Source organism: Gopherus evgoodei, chromosome 16 (genome assembly GCF_007399415.2).
Source record: "Gopherus evgoodei ecotype Sinaloan lineage chromosome 16, rGopEvg1_v1.p, whole genome shotgun sequence".
Classification (NCBI taxonomy): Eukaryota; Metazoa; Chordata; order Testudines; family Testudinidae; genus Gopherus; species Gopherus evgoodei.
The window spans coordinates 16,294,530-16,314,361 of NC_044337.1; the positions used below are offsets into that span (position 1 = coordinate 16,294,530).

At 40.9% G+C, this 19,832-nt stretch overlaps 1 protein-coding gene and 1 long non-coding RNA gene across 9 annotated transcripts in view; both read right to left on the reverse strand.

Moving 5' to 3' along the window:
- SETX (senataxin) overlaps window positions 1–14,517 on the reverse strand; it is a 60,312-nt gene extending 45,795 nt beyond the window's left edge. For 2 of the 8 annotated variants that reach the window (XM_030535750.1, XM_030535752.1), the window contains exons 1-6: window positions 13,141–13,712; window positions 8,113–8,296; window positions 7,125–7,335; window positions 6,819–6,928; window positions 3,511–3,730; window positions 2,279–2,398 (exon numbers count right to left, since the gene is read on the reverse strand). In XM_030535750.1, the coding sequence (XP_030391610.1) occupies window positions 2,279–2,398; window positions 3,511–3,730; window positions 6,819–6,928; window positions 7,125–7,335; window positions 8,113–8,296; window positions 13,141–13,166 (871 nt within the window). In that variant the 5' untranslated portion in view covers window positions 13,167–13,712. Of the gene's footprint in view, window positions 1–2,278; window positions 2,399–3,510; window positions 3,731–6,818; window positions 6,929–7,124; window positions 7,336–8,112; window positions 8,297–11,847; window positions 12,124–13,140; window positions 13,714–14,395 lie in introns of those variants that run through there. The other 6 variants (XM_030535751.1, XM_030535746.1, XM_030535745.1 and 3 more) reach the window with 6 other exon arrangements.
- Window positions 14,518–14,968: 451 nt separating this feature from the next.
- On the reverse strand, window positions 14,969–17,611 carry LOC115635872. Its single transcript, XR_003996719.1, has 2 exons — window positions 17,495–17,611; window positions 14,969–15,020 (listed from the first exon to the last, which is right to left on the reverse strand). It is a non-coding gene; the product is annotated as an uncharacterized LOC115635872 (long non-coding RNA).
- Window positions 17,612–19,832: the final 2,221 nt, after the last annotated feature.

Sequence of the window (19,832 nt, forward strand, 5' to 3'; positions counted from 1 at the left end):
GATATTTTGGTGGGCGCAGGTAAGAGGTATATTATTGAGACAGTTTTTATGCCCCGTATAGCTGCCCAGGGAAAGAGGGTTATGTCTGAAAAAGAGCTCTATTTTTCTTCAATTATTTCACATTTCACCTTTTGCAGCCACTGTGTCCTTCTGTTGTGCCTGTCTCCCCTGCCTAGCCATTAGTGTGGCTTGACACCCCCTCCCTAGAGGAAGTGAACAAGGTGAGAAATTTAATTTTTTCCCTCTTGCCTCTAAACACAATAAAATCTAAAAAGATAAAAAGATTTGGTAAAAGGGTTTATTATTGTTATTTACGGATATTTGTGTGGAGAGCACAGGGCTAGGCAGGGAAGAATATCTGAATCTTACAGCTTTGTCAACTGATTTGTTCAAAAGAATCTTTTATTTAAAAATTTTCCAACTGCAGAAGTCTAATGATTCAATGAGAAAAGTATCTAAGAAGATTCTGCTACAAAGATATATAGAGGGGTTTTTTTGTGTTTTTTGCTTCTTTTTTTTTTTTTAAATCATCTTCTCCTCTTCTGGTACAGAAAATGACAGCATTTTGAGTGGCCAGCACAGAGTAACTCATTCTCAGCATTCCATTCTAGTTTCACTAAGAAAGCTGTTAAGAGTCAGAATCGGATATCTTTAGATGATACTTTGGAAACTCGAAATGAATGCAGATAAATCAGATTCTTTTCCCACAGTAACTGAAACTGAGGAATTTGTAAACAGTATAAAGTAAATTACAGATATCAGCTAAAAAATGAAGCTTCAGTCTGCTATAGATAAATGTAAATTTGCTAGAAGTTCACTGATTCAAGAAAACACATGATTTTGTAGAAGAACTCTGAGGTTTTTAAAAAACAACTCTTGCATTAAAAACTAGAGTACTGGGATTACTAAAAGGAATGAAAGAGAAGATGCTATTCAAGAAATTACTTTGTTACTTGACAAAATATCTGATTAAAAATTTACTCTGCCAATAAAAAAATTGACTGTAAACAAGATTCTTTGTTTGCAGAAATCCATGACCTTATTTATCACCTTTAGTTCTGATAATGCTATAGCTCACTATCCCTGAAGTGGTTAAAGTAAAAGAAAATTTTATACTCAGGACAGTCTCTCTTTTTCGAGTTGTAGCTCACATAACTCTAACAAGGGGGGGGAGAACACAATTTAAAAAGTAATTAAATTATATTGGTATTTAGGCATTATTTTTTTTTATACTCCAGAAGACTAGCACTAATTTTTGATGGTAAAAGGCTGAATTTTTATGACTGACAAAGCAAAAAAGTCTTAGATATTTAGATGCAATTAGTTCAGGAAAAGGGTAAAAAAAGGAGAGGATCCTCAGAAGACTCCTACCACAATTTGAGTAATTTTAACTTTTTCTCCTGTTCCTCTTCTCCTTTGTTTTTGGTGCTTCTTCATCTAGACGCTAATTAAAATAGAATAGTCTATCAACTACTGAAGGGGTATTTCTTTTTAAAGCTCCTTCAGATCTGAGATAATGATATTATACAGTTTTCTTGTATGTGTTCTTCCTTCTTCATATAAGATTATAAACTTTTTGTTTAATGAAAATATTGCACTTATAAAGATCCAATCCTTTTCTTCTCCTATTACAAAAAGAAACTTGTAAATAATTAAAAACATCCCAAGTCTCAGAAAAAGGATCTGAAAAATAATTAGCAGGAACTACAAAGTTTGAAATGTTACCTTTGCAAATTAAAATAGTGACTACACAACTTTGAACTTTCCGTTTTCACTGAATTGTCTCTCACACCACTCATCAGGAGGATGCGGAAATTCAGCTTCCAGGAAAAGTAAGAACATAATCCTGGAAGAGCGACTTCTTCCATTTTAGGATGCAAGAGCTAGAATATATACCATATGGAAAAAAATGGACCATCTCTTCTAAGTGGAAATCACCCAGTAATTGGAAAAAAAAGTTTGCCCTCACCTAACGCTCTACATATGGCTCCATAAAGCCATAAGGGGCACCTTTTCTCCACTTTTCAAAGTCCCTTTGAACCTTGTTTTTCAGTGTTTGTCTCAAGGTAGGTCCAAATATTGTTCTTCACATCAGGGAAGGAATGAAATGTCAAAGTCTGAGAAACCCTGGCTTTGGCATTATACTTCTATACCAAAAATAATTTGTTCGACAAAAGTAGTAAGCTCTGTTAGGAATTATTACACAACCAAAATATGACTAAAAATGGATTATGAACAATCTCCATTTTTCATTGCCTCATCAGTTAAAATTAGTTACCATCTGTTTGTTTCTCCATGGTATGAAGTATAGACTGCATGAAATCATTCTGTTTATCTGGACCCAGCAACAAAGAATCCATAGCTTGTTCTTCCAGCACTGTTAGCAACATACAGATACCTGCAATGAAAGCAATCTGTCTTTATGTTTGTGTATGAGATCTTTTTTTTTTTCCCTTCAAGTTTTGGCAAACCTAAACAGTACTGTTTTCCAAAGCTCACTGCAATGAAACTGCTCAGAGGAAATGATCAGCATCAGAGAAACCTGAAGCGGATGAATTTAAACTGGACAGACACAGTTAGAATTCTTCTATTTGACAAGTCCCAAAATGCATTACACATTTCAAGAACTTTGATTGTACTGACCTCATAGGGACTGAGACAAGATCCAAAGAGAATTAACTGAAATTTTAACAACTCTAACCTTGCAGAATGAATATCTCTCTGAAGAACGTGGATATACCTGTGAGTTTGGTGGTTACTGTATTGCTGTCTAAATGGTGACTAAAGGTTAAATCCTGCATGAACCCAAAACAATAGCTGTAAACAGAATTCAATTGTCTGGACAATGCAAAGAATCTAATGAGTGAAGGCACCTCCAAACCCCGTCTAGAGACATGAACAAGCCAAATTGTCAGGTTCAGGAGCCCTGCTCGAAACCTTAGGAGATCTTCAGGTGGGAACTTTCAAAGAAACCTGTGAAATGAATAAAAGACAGCTTGTGTCCTGAGGGAGAGACACTGTATGGGGTTCAGACTGTCAGCAGCAGCTACAGAGGTACAACCTGTTTCACCAAGCTTCAATGCTTGAGGAGTGTCTGGGTCAAGTGGAACCTACTTAAACTAGCAAGGAAAGGCTATGTTTAGGTAAGGCAATGTATGTTCAGGCTTTTTTTAAACCTTTTCTTTCTGCTTGTAATGTTCTTGAGAGTAAATAAATCATACTCTGCTTTGAAAAAGCTGTTCTCTGTTACTGCATTTACTAGCTGGTCCGATTCCTGGAGAGCATTCTGTAGCAAGGGCAAAATCCAGTTGGACTTCTTGGAGGTAATATGCTTGGGAAACAAGAGGCATTGTAACCTGGGGGTTCAGTTAGAAGTGGGGTGAATCACAGGATTCCACTCAGAGAAGAGCGTAGTGGTTGGCCTGCCACTTGAAAGAAATGCCACCACTCCCCTCCGGAGAGTGGGAGAGAGCAAGCACAGATACAGCTCACTACTGAACAAAAACTCACCAAGCCAGTAGTTTTTGTAGTTGGTGGTATCGTACAAATGGGATGGCAGAAGAATGAGTTTCCCCTTCTCAATCATTGAAGAACTATAAATATCAGGACTATCAAACAGCCCCAACTCAATGACTTTAAACAAACAAGTCAACACTTCCTGTAAGTCATAGTAATCATCCCTGTCGACTTTCCCTAAATTTCTTGCTGTCAGGATGGCCCATCGACGAATCTACATATTAAAAAAAAAATACTTAAATATTACTAGAAGGAATACAACAAACAGGAATGACAGAAAAAGCCGTAAGTTTAGCAGCCATATTCCTACTAAAATGTGGTCAAATACATTTGTACTGAGGGCAAGTTCTTGGAAGTGAGACTCAAGTATTCTTCCAGCATAAACAAACATTTCCCCATGCATATTAAAAACTTTGTGAAATGCAATCTAAACAATCAAAAGCGTTAGAAAGCATACATTTAAGGGCAAAAACTCACTGGAGGCACAAGACAGAGGCACCCTTTATCTCTAGACTTGTTTGATATCCTTGAAACTTTACTGATCAACATTTAACACACACATAAATGCAATTAAGGAACAATAACCATAAGTTAATGCTGTATGTGAAGGATGCCCGTCTACTTATTATCGAGCCAGAATCCGTCTTTTGACACATTTGAAGGACTACAAGTAAGTTCATGGAGGATAGGTCCATCAATGGCTATTAGCCAGGATGGTGTTCTTAGCCTCTGTTTGCCAGAAGCTGGGAATGAGCAGCAGGGGATGGATCACTTGATGATTCCCTGTTCTGTTCATTCTCCCTGGGGCACCTGCCATTTGCCACTGTCAGAAGACAGGATACTGGGCTAGATGGACCTTTGGTCTGACCCAGTATGGCCATTCTTATAGTATAATACAGTATATTGTCAGATTATAAAATAGGATATATCATATCTCCTATGCATTTCTCAGGACCAGCTTGCACATCAATTTGAATGGCAGAATTTTTAATGGGCAGCCTCCCTAAAATGCCCACAGATCCACATCCATACCAGCTCTCAAACTCTGTCAAGCAAAGTCTGGATCCACAGTTAGACGCAGTATCAAATAACTTGGAAAAAAATTACAAATACTCACCTCTTCCTGTGGAATAAAAAGAATATCAAGATGAATATCCTGCCTAGATTACTACAAACTCTTATATCCGTCCTGATCTACACACCCAAAGTTGCTCATATCAAACTATTCACAGACTTTCTCGGAGGTGAGGTAAGGAGGACATTCTGTCCCGCCTTAGTCTAAAGGTGTACGACGAATCCTTCAAGACACACAGCAGGCCCGTCAACGGCACCAGGGCTTAGATCCTAAGATCCAAGGGTTCTGTGAACACTATATAACCACCAATCCTCAATCCTTCCCCCAGCTATTGAAGCTACCAGAAAGATCAGGGCAGATCTAGCTGGGGTCCTACAGTTTCACACTATGCTCTATGCAGAGGCAGTTTTATAAGATAATCTAAGTCTCCCTGTAGAGTTAAACATATGTCAAGGGAGTGGATGAAGAGGGGCATTCTCACACTTATCCAACTCTGTACCAATTGCTTCCTTAGGTTTTTTTCTGGCCTTCCAATGCTATTTGGCCTGCAAATGTCACAATTTTGGTAATACCTGTGACTTTCAACTCAGATGCATTCGGGTACCCCAGAAATTCCCACTTTGTTACCATTCCTTAAGGGACAGGGTTCAAAAGGAGATAAGGTACTGTCATCTACAACATTATGAATGCCCTCAAGGTCTGCTTCAAACAAGAACATATGGCACAGAGACCTCCCATTGTGGTCTAGGATTGGCCTACTAAAATATCCTCCCCAAATCTCATTCAGATACATACAACCAAAAATACCATCTAGCTTCCACTGGTCTCAGAATGAAGACGACTAAAATAAAGGACAACTGTGCCTGCTGGTAATGTCAAACTGTGTGTGCTATGTCACTATATATGCTATGGGAATGCTCAGTAATTAAAGGATTTGGGGAGGAAGAGTGTTCCTGACTGTTTCTTATTCCAACTCACAGTGCCTCTCTCACCACTTCTGTTTCACATTGGAGGCAATTCCAAGATTACTGTACCTCAGACTACCCAAGGATATAGCTTTTAGTGACTAAAAATAAATGATACAGAGATGGAAAGACAACATCCTAGCACAAAAAAGGCTGGAATATGAACATTGTATTTGGCTATCTTGGAAAGAGTGGCATACAAAATATACTTGGACTCAGTTTGAAAGCCCAGATCTTTATTTTCAGATATGCTGAACACCTGTAACTACTATTGACCTTAACTGAACTTTTAAGTTATCAACACTTCTGAACACAAAGTCCCATAGCTTTTGTTCCTTGACAGGTATCAGTGATCCATAGTTACACACTGTGAGCTTCTGCACCACACTTTCCATGAACTTCATTTGCTCAATACATGATGCATTGCCCTCCTCTCCTTCACTTCTGATCTCCACACACACACACCCTCAGTCAATTATTTTCTTTACAGGCAACAGAATTCCATTTTCTTTGAACTGACAGTATAATTGTATTCCTATCCAAATTCTAACTGAATAAACTTCATGTGCCAAAAAAGAGAATGAAGAATCATGCTGAATTTTGAACCTTAACTCTGATTTTATTTTTAATCACAAGAATTTGGAAAAACAATCTGAATGTTATTTAAACTCAGACTATGTAGTGGAATTTCCTTTGGATACATTTTTATTTTGAAAAAAACATGCTTCTTTCGGTTCTCACTTCAGTATGAGGCTCAATATCCAGAACAGGTAAAATTAGGAGAAGACTCAATAGAAATTAAATGCTTTAAACTGTTAGGTGCTCCTATTATTCACCTTGAGAAAAGCCACATAACACCCAAAATGTTAACAATGTTACCAATGGCTCAAATTAAACAGTAAACATTGATTAGTCTGCTGATTTTAATGTGCCTTTTCACTGACTTTTCTTCTTCCATGCTATTGAATAATGATGAGAACAGTGTTTTTCCAAAACAATCACTTATCATCATGGATAGGAATACTATGTGCCAAGACATACTAATCCCATTACTAATCAAGGTTACATGCGTCTATGGATTGTTTATATGAGGAGGATACAGCAGAAATGTTTGAACCTTGAAACAATAGGCTTATCACTCTTGCCAAACATGAACAAGGATAGACGTACACAATCAAATCCCTGAAACAGAAGTGTTCAGTAAAAGCTTAAAGTGAGTTCATTTTTCTGATTGTATTCTCATTGTAGGAGAAATAACTCACCACTTCATTGGGGTGTACCAACAACAGATAAATGCCTGGATGTTTGTCGAAGACCTGAAAGGAGAAGTTAACTTGTTCCATTTTACAAATGGCCTCAACACAGAGCTCACCTAAACAAGAGACATAAATGGTAGAGATTAACCAAAACCAAGGCAAGCTAAATTATTTTAGTGCTTAAAGAAATATTACCCTTATTTTAGTAGGGCAACTAAACATTTCACTAATGCTTGTTTAAAATAATTATTTTCGCCTTCTGCAATAGTGAAAATACTGGATTCTTTCAAGCACAAGCCATGAGATACTCACTGATTCGTGCATGTAGCAGCAGGTACGGGTATTTCAGTATTTCTAGAAGAGGTACACGCAGGTTGTTCTCAAAGTCTGGGCCTGTGTAACCAGACAGTTTAGTTTCCCCGTTGTCATCCACTATAAATAATTCATCATCCTCTTCAATATCTGTCTTCATGGATTTCTCAAAGTGATCAATGAGACGGGAGGTTTCCAACTCCCATAAGATCTATCCAAGGAATAGGAAACAAGGAGACAATGGTCTGTACAGGTTGCTGAGACTGATGATGTTTAACATCATGTGGAACTCCTGATGAGATTCTAAGAGCTCACTACTTTGTTTTGGAAAGTTACTTTCCAGACATGGTAAGAAAATACACCGCTACCTCGATATAACGCCACCCGATATCTCGATATAACGCCACTTGATATAACACGAATTTGGATATAACGCAGTAAAGCAGTGCTCTGGGGGGGTGGGGCTGCGCACTCCGGTGGATCAAAGCAAGTTCAATATAACACAGTTTAACCTATAACGCGGTAAGATTTTTTGGCTCCCAAGGACAGAGTTATATCAAGGTAGAGGTGTATTAAAAGTTACTGGGCATGGAACTCAGGTGAGGCAGATCATCAGCAACATTTTCAATTTGGAATTGACTGATTATAGAATCATTTAAGTAATTTTAGTGGCAGTCAGAAATGGTAGGTACTTAATGAATAAAGTTTTGAAAAATTTATTAATTTCTGAACAAAGTTAATAGCTTCATCATTATTTTAGACAGAAGATTGATAACAGGGCAAAGTTCTGTATTTAAATACAGGAATAGAGCACATTACAAGAACTTACAATTAAATGGCAGCATACACCTCCTGCAATAGTTAGCTAAACACAAAGCCCTCACAAAATTCCTCTCCCTCAGTCAGACCTAACCACCATCAAAATCCCACACTCTGAAGTAACTCAATTAAACCTTTTATTCTCTGCAGATCGGTAGAAGACAATTACCTCCTGCAGTAAGCCGGGCAATTCATCCCTTGCCTTGTGATATTCAACCACACATTCCAGGCAGTAACAGAGATCATCATTAGCTGCTGCACGATCTTCGGGGGACAAAGTCTTGGAAGCGTAAGTTCTTAGGAACTGGGTGGTGGAGGAACCACCGGGCGTACACCAACGACATGTGCTCATTCTTCAGACACACACATAGAAAGAGGGAGGGAGTTATTAGAAATCAAAACACTGAAAGAAGTAATAAGATCCAATTTCACCAAGATCTCTTCAATGCTAAGGGCTAGAGATTTCTGTAATGCAGATGCAGTGTGTATATATGATTTTTAAAACATTACGACCAAAACAATCAAATGTAAGTGACCAAGTTTAAGCATTTATATCCATATTTATGAACCTAATAAAAGTGGCCTCATTTTCAGAGCATTTGAACACCTACAGTTCCCAATGAAATACAAAACAAAATTTAAAAACTAATAATTAAAAAGTATTTTATTTCTCCTACAATTAATACATTTGGATAACATTGATATGCAAAATTTCACCTTGCATGTAACTAAAGAATCCATAACTAGCCCACAATACAACTTTAATCAACTCTTTCAAGATATACAACATTAATATATGTATGCATCAGAACAGTTGTTTGTGAAAAAGAGGGTTTATCGATACAAAGTTTGATTAGTTCTGCTTCACCTCCTTAAGATTCTCATAGTTCAGTGAAGCCATCGCTTAAATTTAAGGAAATGGATTTAAAATTTTTCAGTTTATTAGTCATCCCTGACATTTCCACAAGTAGCTACCTCTACATTCAAAATAAGAGCAGTTTAAGATAAATTCTATCACTTCTACCAAGCTAACAATAAACCAACAAGAATAGATTGTATATAACAATTGTGTTTACTAAAGGTATATACTGGCTATGAATCAAACATTTTCATTCTCCTCACTTTGCATCAGTTAGGGAGACAACCTAATTTATTAGTATCACTTCCTAAAAGGTACTCACTTCATGAAAAAGGGGTTGTGCACTTGGTTTTTATTGTTACTTAACCCACACAGGAATGGTACTGAAAGGGGCAGTTCCTCAATTTGCTGGACACAGTCTTGAATTAGGTAAATATTATACTACTTTATGAAGCTATGAAAGTGAAGGTACATACATATTTAATGCCCTGAGAAAGTATTTAGTAAGCTATCACCTAAAATTGTGTGTCAGTTTCAATTGTTACGTGTTTATCCTAAACTGCATCAGTAATATCTGTCATGTGAGGAGCAATTAGCTTTCATACGACCACTGGCGTTTGGAAAGGAGGCCTTGGTGAACTAGCACTCCATGAGCAATAGTCTAAATATTAATGGCCTTGAAATGGAGGATAAAGTCCAGATAATTTCTATTATGTTTATGAGACTCCCCTAATGAAACAACATAGTCCACAGCTTGGAGAAATAGTCTAATTAAAGTTCATACTCTGTCACAACAACAAAAGTCTCCAAAATGGGGAATTCTTGTCAGCATTTCAAAATATTTTCACAAATCCACAGTATTCTAAACATTCGAGGACCAGACATTGACTTACTCTTCTTGATCAAATATTCAATAAATCATTTGGTTAACATCCATTAGTAAACATACATCTGCATAATACTAGCCTACAGCTGGATCAGCATATATCCTCACTAATACCATACAGCAAATCAGCTATATTTAAAACCAGTAGACTTTTCTTAATTATTAATTTAAAGACAGCCCACCTATTCTTAAAGACTAGCTGAAATATCACAAGTTAATTTGAATATTACAGGGATCTTAAAACTTCAACAACTTTAACATCCCTGTGCCTTCACTGGTGCTCAAATTTTAGTCACCGTGCCACTGCGTTTCCCTGAAGCATTTGCTGGTGGTCCATGCTACTGAGTCTCCTTGCTTCCAGATGCTAAACTACATTACGATGCAATTAAAAAAATGTTTCTAAATTTTTTTTCTGATACAGTTTCTGTACTCAACACTGTGACCTTAAATAATCATAAATGGAAAAGAAGTGGTGATCTGTGAGAATTTCTCTAATAGGATGCAGGCCACACTGAAAAGTTTCAGGATCCCTGTATTAGACTATGTAAACCATAAGTCAGATCCTGCCACCGTTGTCCACACATTGGGGTGTACCGTGATTGTCAAGCAGCCCTACTGAAATTACTGGGACTAAGTACACATTGAGAGATCACTCATGGAGGCCAGGTGAGAGAATAGGGTCCTATGATGTATATGTTAAATACTTAATAAGTTTTTAGAAAACCTAAGATTAAAGTGCCACCACCACCACCATGTGAAGAGTCATAACGGTGACCAAATCATGACAGAAATTAATTCAGGGCCAGTCTACACCACCAATCTCACCACATCTGGGGACCAGTTTAGGGCTTGTCTTGGTTGTGTAACTTAGATAAGACTTTAAATTTCAGTTAACTGAATTCCGTTACCAGGTTAAGTCGCTGCATAGGTCTCCACTACAAAATGGAATTGTGTTGTAACCGGGCCAAAGAACAACACTACTGAACTGTGACAAGTTCATTTCTGTGGGCTTTGCTGGAATATGTTTGAACATGGTTCCAAACAGTGAAGCCCAGCACTGATATGGACTTTGAGAGAACATCAAGTGTGAGTGAAAAAGAAAAACTTAGTAAGATTCCCCAATTAAACAAAAACATGCATGGTTTTAATCTTGCTGACTTAGCCAGGGAAGTCTATTGGCTTAAAAATGAATTAATTTCCCTCATTTTATACCATTTCTTATGAACATTAACATGCATACTGGAGAAAGTTTTAATTATCTTAAATATAAATCACTTATCACATTTTTCTATCATTTGCATCACTGGCTTGTTAATGATACAAGAGTTATGTCTAAACAAGGGGCAATCCTCTCAACTCATCTTCTCCTATTTGATGTTGCAATTAAGTCATATGGTTTTGTTTATGACATTATCAAAATATTTTCCATAGCAATATAAGGATGCCAAACACAGCTTGGCAGAGTAAAAAATAAAAACCATCTTCAACAGCAACAAAGGAAGACCAAGTCAAGTATATTTTTACAAATATTCTCATGCCCAAATTAGCTTTTGCACTAAATAATCCAGCATTTCCTGACTTTTGAGAACTAACCTGCAACTTTAACAAAATCTTGGAGAGAGTGTTAAAGGAATTACCTAGATTTTTTTTTTTAATTATAATCTGAAACTATTTGTCTAAGCACAACCAGAATGTCTTATCCTGCACAAGGTGCACAATCATTAAAGCAAACCTCTTATGCAGTCTTGCTTCATTCACTGCATATCTTACTCAATGAGGCAAGGGCACATCACTGTCTGTTGAAAACTTAATTTGCTAGACACATTAATAAATATTTAATAATATTGTTATTACAGTAGTGCCCAGAGCTCCAGTCTCCAAGGCCCTCTGTTACGTGCTGCATGATACCTTCTGAATTCAGATCTCTTAGCCCCACTGCTTTTCAAACATGAAAATCAAAACAAGGCCATCTCAAAATCTCCACCATCTCTAACACTACACGTTCTCAGACTTTAAATCACTTCTGTTTTAGGGTTCAGTTTTTGATGATCAGTGTTATGATAGGTCAAATAACCAAAGCTTATGCAAGCTTAGTAATCAAAAGATTATTAGTCAAAGATTCAGCAGCATATACAGAAAGGAATGAGTTAATACTTTACCAAAACAGGTTTTGCGGAAGATCCATCTTCATTCTGTTCCAAAGCATGACCTCACTTCTATTTATATTTATATCCCTGTTTATCATGGACAGGAAAATGCCCCCAATTCCTTTATTTCATGACATACCCCAGTCTTCCTTTTCCATACAGGGTGCACCTACTGTCCAAAGTTCTTAGATTTCTGTATCCAGTTAATTTAACAATCTTGCAACAATTACAATAGTTGCTTATTACTTAAAGCCCAAGCAAAACCAAGAACACTATCTTCTCCCTGATGATCTCTACGAATGCCAAAAATAAAATCTTACATGATTCTTAATACATTTCCAGCACAAAGCATGCTGAAAGCAATACATTAAGCATAGGTGCACAGTTAGCCAAAATTAATGAATCATTGAGAAGTAATTCTGACTAACACCTTCAATTGAAAGTGATTCAGCACGCCAACATTTAAGAGCTGTATCTTTTTGGATCCATCTGTCAAGACATATAGCAAAATCCTACTAAGCATGTACAAAGTTTCCCTATTTACATGCTTTTAACTTTAAAATTAATGAACCAATATTCTTCAAATATGTTCTGTTCCTTCTGTCTCAATGAGATCTACAAATCAAGATAAGTTTGTTACATTTTATTTAAGTCATTGAATTAGCCCATACACAAACTTTTTGATTGAAAACTTAAAAATAATGCACCCAATTTTGTTCAGTTTTTCCAAAAACGGATTAAATCACCTGCAGATTGAGAGCAAGCCATGAAAATTTCAGCACCTCAGGAATTAGTTTTAAAATTATGAGCAACCAAACAAAAAGGATTAGAATAGAAAATAGAATTCAACCGTAACTATCTATGAAAACTTATGTTCACATCATTATAAGTACTGGCTAATTAATTCTCAGAATCCTGTAAGGCAGATGTTACCCCCTTGCAAGTTGTTAACATGCAAGTGGCTTCCTTACAGTGTAACCAACTGCTCCACATCACTGGACAAACCAGGAGATGCTGCCTAAGAGTTATTAAAGGCACTTCAGCAACATTTATACAATATACTTCAAAATAACTAGATGCCTCCATCTAACATTAAGCTTTCCATAGGCTTAAGATGACTTTTGTGGGATGGAACAGGACAGGACCATTAGTGTTTTAAAAAACGTTAAATGTTTTTAAAAAAATGTTAGGGCATGAACAGAGTTAAGTGTGCTTTCTAGGAGTGTTGCCTCTGGAATGTCTGGTAAGTCTCAGCTAGTTCAGGAAGAAAGGAAAGGTCTGGTCTGAGGATGGGGAGAGTGATACCTGACACCAGCTACAGGTGAAGACATCGCAGAGGGGGACTCATGTATTCCACGGCAGGGAAGACAGGAAGAGAGTGGTTGAAGAACAGAGAGGGATTTTTTTTGCACCTAGGGCCCAATTCCTAGGAGGGTGGAGTGTACATATGTTTTCTGCAAAAGGAGGAATTCTGCTAGGGGTAAGCATTTGAGCTGACCTCCAAAACTGAGTGTGATGGGAATCTGGGGAAGCATACGAATTTACTTCCTAGCTCTACATGTCTGTGGGGAAGAGGTTGGAAAATAACAGAGGAGAGGGCAATTTCCATACTGAGGGTGACACTGGCTGAGGAGCCTGGCAAGGGCGCAGTCTCCATGTTCTGGGGGTACTGGCACAAGAACAGTCTCCATGCTCAGGCGAGAAGGGAACAGGAGGCTGAGGTCGGAGCAGTCTCCATGCTCAGAAGGCACTGGCCAGGCTTGGGGCTGTCTCCAGGTTCAAGAGAGCACGGGGCAGGTGGGAGAAGGGTCTGGGTACAGGGAGTCTCCAGGCTCAGGGGGGCACTGGCCAGGGTGGGGACAAAGGCAGATTCCAGATACTGGGGGTGGGGAGGGCACACTGGTCGAGAGGACTGGAGCCGGGAGACTGCTCCAGGCCCCCCCCCCGGCCAGTGCCCGGCCCCCCCCGGGGGGGGGGGCGGCGGCGGCGGCCCTGGTCGAGGGAAGGGCGGCAGTCTCCAGGCTGGGGGCTGGAGCAGTCTCCAGGCTCGGGGGGCGGCACTGGCCATGGGGGGCTGGAGCAGTCTCCCGGCTCGGGGGGGGCACTCGCCGAAGGGGGGGCTGGAGCAGTCTCCAGGCTCGGGGGGGGGCACTGACCGGGGGGGGGCGGGAGCAGTCTCCCGGCTCGGAGGGGGGGGCTGGAGCAGTCTCCCGGCTCGGAGGGGGGGCACAGGCCGAAGGGGGGGCGGGAGCAGTCTCCCGGCTCGGCGGGGGGACACGTTTCCAGGCACGGGGGGGGGGCACTGGCCGAGGGGAGAGCTGGAGCAGTCTCCAGGCTCGGGGGGGGGGGGGGGGGGACACGTTTCCAGGCTCGGGGGGGCCCACTGGCCGAGGGGGGGGCGGGAGCAGTCTCCAGGCTCGGGGGGGGGGACACGTTTCCAGGCTCGGGGGGGCACTGGCCGAAGGGGGGGCGGGAGCAGTCTCCAGGCTCGGGGGGGGGGGGACACGTTTCCAGGCTCGGGGGCTTCGCCTCTTTCCCTCTCCCTCGGCTGCCCCCTCACCTCCTCCCACCGCCAGCCTCCGGGCGCGGGCCTCGGCGCTACTCCGCCACCATGGCTCCGGTGGGCACCCAGCCAACGCTTCCCCCACCCCGGCTTCGCCTCACTTCCGGCCCAGCCGGCTGTCTCGGCCGGAAGTGAGTTTGTTTTTCCTCCGGGGTGGGGCGGGGCCGGAGGGCCCAGCTCTAGCCGGGAGGGGCCCCGCCCGGGGGGGGGGGTCTTAAAGGGCCAGCGGCAGGTGTGCGGGGAGGGGAGAAGCGGTCCTGGGCGGGCACTAGCCTGGGAGGACTTGGTTTCAACTGAGGCTGGCAGCAGCCTGCCTGGGTGAACCTGGGCCAGTCCCTGGAAACGAGGAGCATAAATGGTGCCTCTTTGGGGCAAGTTTGTCCCCGCTCTTGCCAGCCCCAGATGTTCACAAATCTGGAGCTTGGCTTAAAACTCACGAGAGGATGTAAAACTCATAGCGGTGGTGTTCTTATTATTGCCTTCTGCTTTTTGAGCCTTCCGGGTGCGCTGGGGGGGTCACAGCTGGAAGATTTCTCCGCAGCCACGTGGGCTAGAAACTTATTTTTTCTCCTGAGAATGAAGCCTGCGATGGTCACATATCCATTTGACTCCGGCGCTGGGGCTTTAAGGGAAACAATAATGATCATGAGACTCATGACAAAATCAGAAGAGCTAGCAACCCTTACAGTTGCTAACTGACCCGTACATCTGGTACTGGGACAAATCCAGACACAGTTTTACCTGGCAGTAGACAGGGAATATGCCATTTTGAACATACCGCTCCACCCCCACCCGCGTGACCTCACCTGCACAGTGCATATGAGGTCATGCCAGTGCAGGTGGGGCAGTGCACATTGAAATTGGTGCTGCCTTTGTGGTGTGACCTTGCATGCACCATATGTAGAAGCTCATGCTGGCCAAGGTTAGGCCATGCTGGCAGGGGTGGGCCCACACTATTCCCAGAATGACCACTATTCCGGGAACAGGTGAGTGGCCACCCTAAGTAGGCAGGAAGAAAGTGGATGAGGCTACAGGGGAAAGTACAAGGGAAAGGGGGATGAAGGGGAAGTGGGGCAGGAGAATTAAAAACATATTGGGGAAGCAATTGGAAAGGGAGGGGAGAGTTGACAGGAGTTTGGCTGAGCAGGTACCACCTGTCCTACAGTTGGTGTGATTATCACACCACTGCCATTATCTCCTACTTAGTCTGTGCCACCCTAGCAACTCAGAGCCTTGTCTCACAATCCTATCTCCCATCCCTATGAGGAAGATCAGAATCATTGCCCCCAATTTACAGCTAGGGAAATTGAGAAACTTAGAATCACAGAATGTCAGGGTTGGATGGGGCCCCTAGAAGTCATCTAGTCCAATGCCTTGCTCAATGCAGGACCAATCCCTAGACAGATTTTTGCCCCAGATTCCTAAATAGCCTCCTTAAGGATTGAACTCACAATGCTGGATTTAGCAGGCCAATGCTCAAACCACTGAGCTATTCCTCCCCCACTCAGACACAAGTGATTAGTTTGTAATATAGATTAAAGTGCTCTCATCCCCTTGATCTTGAGCTACCCTTCTTCACACAAGTCCTTTAATACAGTGTTGATAATTAATTTCCCCCTTGAGACACTTCTCCATTATCATTTAGGCATAGCATTGGTAGTAACAAGAACCCATCATATTTTCAAGATGCCATACACATCCAAACTATTTCTTCAGCATGGAAGAAAGAAACTAAGCTCTGATACCACCAATATGCAACACTTGCATGCATCATTTCACTGAGTCATTTCCCATAGGAAAACTGTCCTTAAACTTGCTCAGAGGCAGTCAGTGGCAGAGCCAGGCTGATAACACCCCCCTCTTTCAGGGGGCTGCTGTGAGGTTTGATATTAATGCTAGAGCTGAGCATAGTGAAATCAGAGACCACGTCCTAAAATCTTGAGATTGGTTATAAATCATGAGATTTAAATAAAAAATACTGTTCCACCTTGTATTTAGCAGTGACACTCTGGGTTAGTTTCCCAGACCTGAAGAAGAGCTTGTATAAGCTTGTGAGCGTCTCTCTCTCACCAACAGAAGTTGGTCCAATAAAAGATATTACCTCACCTATCTTGTCTCCCTAATAAATCACATTGATGTTTTAATATGATTTTCAAGTCTGCCCCTAATTTGTGTGTGATCATTTGTGAAGCCGGTGGCAGTTAAGGGAACTCTCTACCTTAGATGACAAGGCCTTTGGGAATGATTTATCCCACTTGGGGTCCAATATGCAACTGCCATCACAATGGAGAATGACTGATAATGTGTTCTGATAGAGGAATATTATCATCCAGCTATTATATTCTTTATCTGCAGATTTCCAAGTGTTTAACAGAGGAGGCTAAGTATCATTCTTCCCTTTTTACAGATGGGGAAACAAACACAGAGCTGAAGTGACTTGCCCGTGGTCTGTCTCTGTCCACTAGACTGCACTAATTCAAGTAAAAGGTGCTCTGTGGGTAACTAGTGGAGGCTACACCTAGCATTAGGAGAGCTCCATAAAGTTTAACAGCCTTGCCTATCACCCTTTTTCTGTCACATGCACATTTAGACCCTTACTGATAAAGAGCAGCCAATCCCCTTTTGATCTTTAGCTGCTACCACTGTAACACTTCCCCAACTTTGAAGTGTCTCTTAGCTACAGATGCATCCCTTGTAACCTCACTGTCTCAGCCTTTGATAATTTTGCATTCTCAAAGATTTTCTCTACAACACCACTGAGACAATTAATGTTCCATGAACATATGTTAAGTTACATATTTGTTTGACTCACTGGAGTTCTAGGGGACTCAGTTCTGTTTTTGAGTGCTGTTAGAGCCTCATGCTCTCATTTATAACGTAGCCTGCTACGCAGAACTTTGTCAGTGTTGATTCTCTCTTAGCTCTGGCCTAACTTTTTTTATGTGGCACTTGTTTTTCTAGCTCTACCTACAATTACTTTGTTTCTTTCTCGTATTTCCTCTCCACCTGTGAGATGAGAGCATTTCCTTCTGCGGTTTATGATGTTTTGCTTCTTCAAAATAAACAAGTGAATGAGGAAGTTGGGTGTTATATTACCTCCCTTTCAAGTCCCATTGACAGGGACACGAAAGAGTTAGTAAGTGCCTCTCTTCCCAAGATCCCTCTCCAGCGTGGCAGACTTCTCTTCATCCAGTCCTGCCAGTGAAAGAGACCAGAAACATAAGTGTCAAAATAAATAAGGCAGTCAGAATTGCTGCCCTCTTTGGTTCCAGTGCTGGAAAGGAATCTTGAGTGATAAGCTACTTCCCCTATCCCATTCCCTCTACAAGCTGTCTCCCTCTTGTTCCCTGGTAGATACAGGATATCTGCACATTACTCCAAGCAGTCGCTTGTACTGCAGGCTGCCATTGCACACTGGCTCTAGTATGCAATTCTTGCTACTGTTACAGGCTTCACACCTACTCTATTTTTTTTTTAAATTAATTTGTGTGTCCTCCTTAAGAGGCATTTGTGAGAACCAAAGGAGTTAATTTAAGAGGGCAGGAGAGAGGTTGAAATTCACCAAGGGCTTGGCTATACTTGCAAATGTAGGGAGCTGTGAGTTAAACCTGCCTTCGGAGAGCACAGTAGGGAAAGTGCTGCAGTTTGTCCACACTGACAGCTGCTTGCGCGCTGGCATGGCCACATTTGCAGTGGCATTGGGAGTGGTGCATTATGGGCAGCTATTCCAACATGCAAGTGACTGCAACATGCTTTTCAAATGGCGGTGGGGGGTGGAGTGTGAAAGGGAGTGTGTTGTGTGTATGTGGAGGGAGAGAGTGTGGGTTTTTGGGGGGCTGAGAGCATGTCAGCATGCTGTCTTGTAAATTCAGACAGCAGCAGACCCCTCCCTCTCCCCACCTCTCTCTCACATAGCATTCCACACTAATCTGTCTCGGAGCACACTCATCTGTCTCGGAGCAGATAAGCAGCCAGCTGTCAGAAATGGAGCTTTCAAACGGCATATCTGCTTTCCTACAGCGAGTTCAAAACAATGACAAGCGTGGCCAATTGACTTCAGGGGATTATGAGACGTTTCCGGAGGCTGATCAGAGCGCAGTAATGCAACACCTCGTCCACACTGATGCTGCAGTGCTCCAGTGGGGGAGCAGCAAACGTTACTCCACTCGCCGAGGTGGAGTATCAGCAGCGCTGTAGCTGCAGAGTCAGAGTGCTCTACGTGCCTTGCCATTGTGGATGGCTAATGAGCTAGTGCGCACAGGGCTCCTCTATTGCACTGTAAGTCACAAATGTGTAGCCAAGCCCAAAGATTCTCAATGGTTGTGGACAAGTTGCTTATTATGACTCAATGTTATAATGAACTTAAGTTTTATTAAAGTTAAACAATAAAAAATAAAATCAAGACATAAACTACAAAAAAAAACCTAAAGATAATAAAATTGTCAAATTAAAGTCAGATTAAATCAACAAACAAAATAATTATGGATTTGAACCAAATAACCAAATCAATGTTAATTTTGTTGCAACAAATGTTTTTTTTTTAAATATAAGTGATACCACGTTATTTTAATATTATGGTTGGATATAACTAGAGCCCTACCAAATTCATGGGCATGAAAAATGCATCACAGTCCATGAAATCTGGTCTCCCCCCGTGAAATCTGGTCTTTTGTGTGGTTTTACCCTATACTATACATATTTCACACGGGAGATCAGTGTTTCTCAAAATTGGACATCCTGACCAAAAAAAAAGCTTCAGGGGGAGTCAAAAGGTTATTTTAGGGGGGGTCACGGTATTGCCACCCTTACTTCTGCATTGCCTTCAGATCTGGGCAGCGGGAGAGCAGCAGCTGTTGGCCAAATGCCCAGCTCTGAAGGCAGCACCCCATCAGCAGCAGCGCAGAAGTAAGGGTAGCAGTTCCACAAGCCCCCTCAAAATAACTTCATAAACCACCCACACACACACAACTCCTTTTTGGGTCAGGATCCCTACAATTAAAAAACACCATGAAATTTCAGATTTAAATGAAATTTACAACTGTTAAAATCCTATGACCATGAAATCGACCAAAATGGACCATGAATTTGGTAGGGCCCTAGATATAACCATCATATTATTAATAACCACCAATTTTTTTTTTGCAAAAACTCAAAAAGGCCTCAGTAATAAATATATATGCATACATTTTTGCCTCAACAAATAATGAAATTGCAAACAAAAATAATTTTCTTTTATTAATCACAAAAAAATTTATTCAAAGGAAAAAATGTAAGGGGAAACCTCAACATGAATGTAAAGGTAATATTAATAAAATGTCAATTTATTGTTTGGGTTTTTATAAAGTTGTCTGTGCCTTTATTATTGAAATATAGTTATAATATTATATGGAAAATGTCAAATATAATATATACTGTCTGGTTATGTCAAAAAACA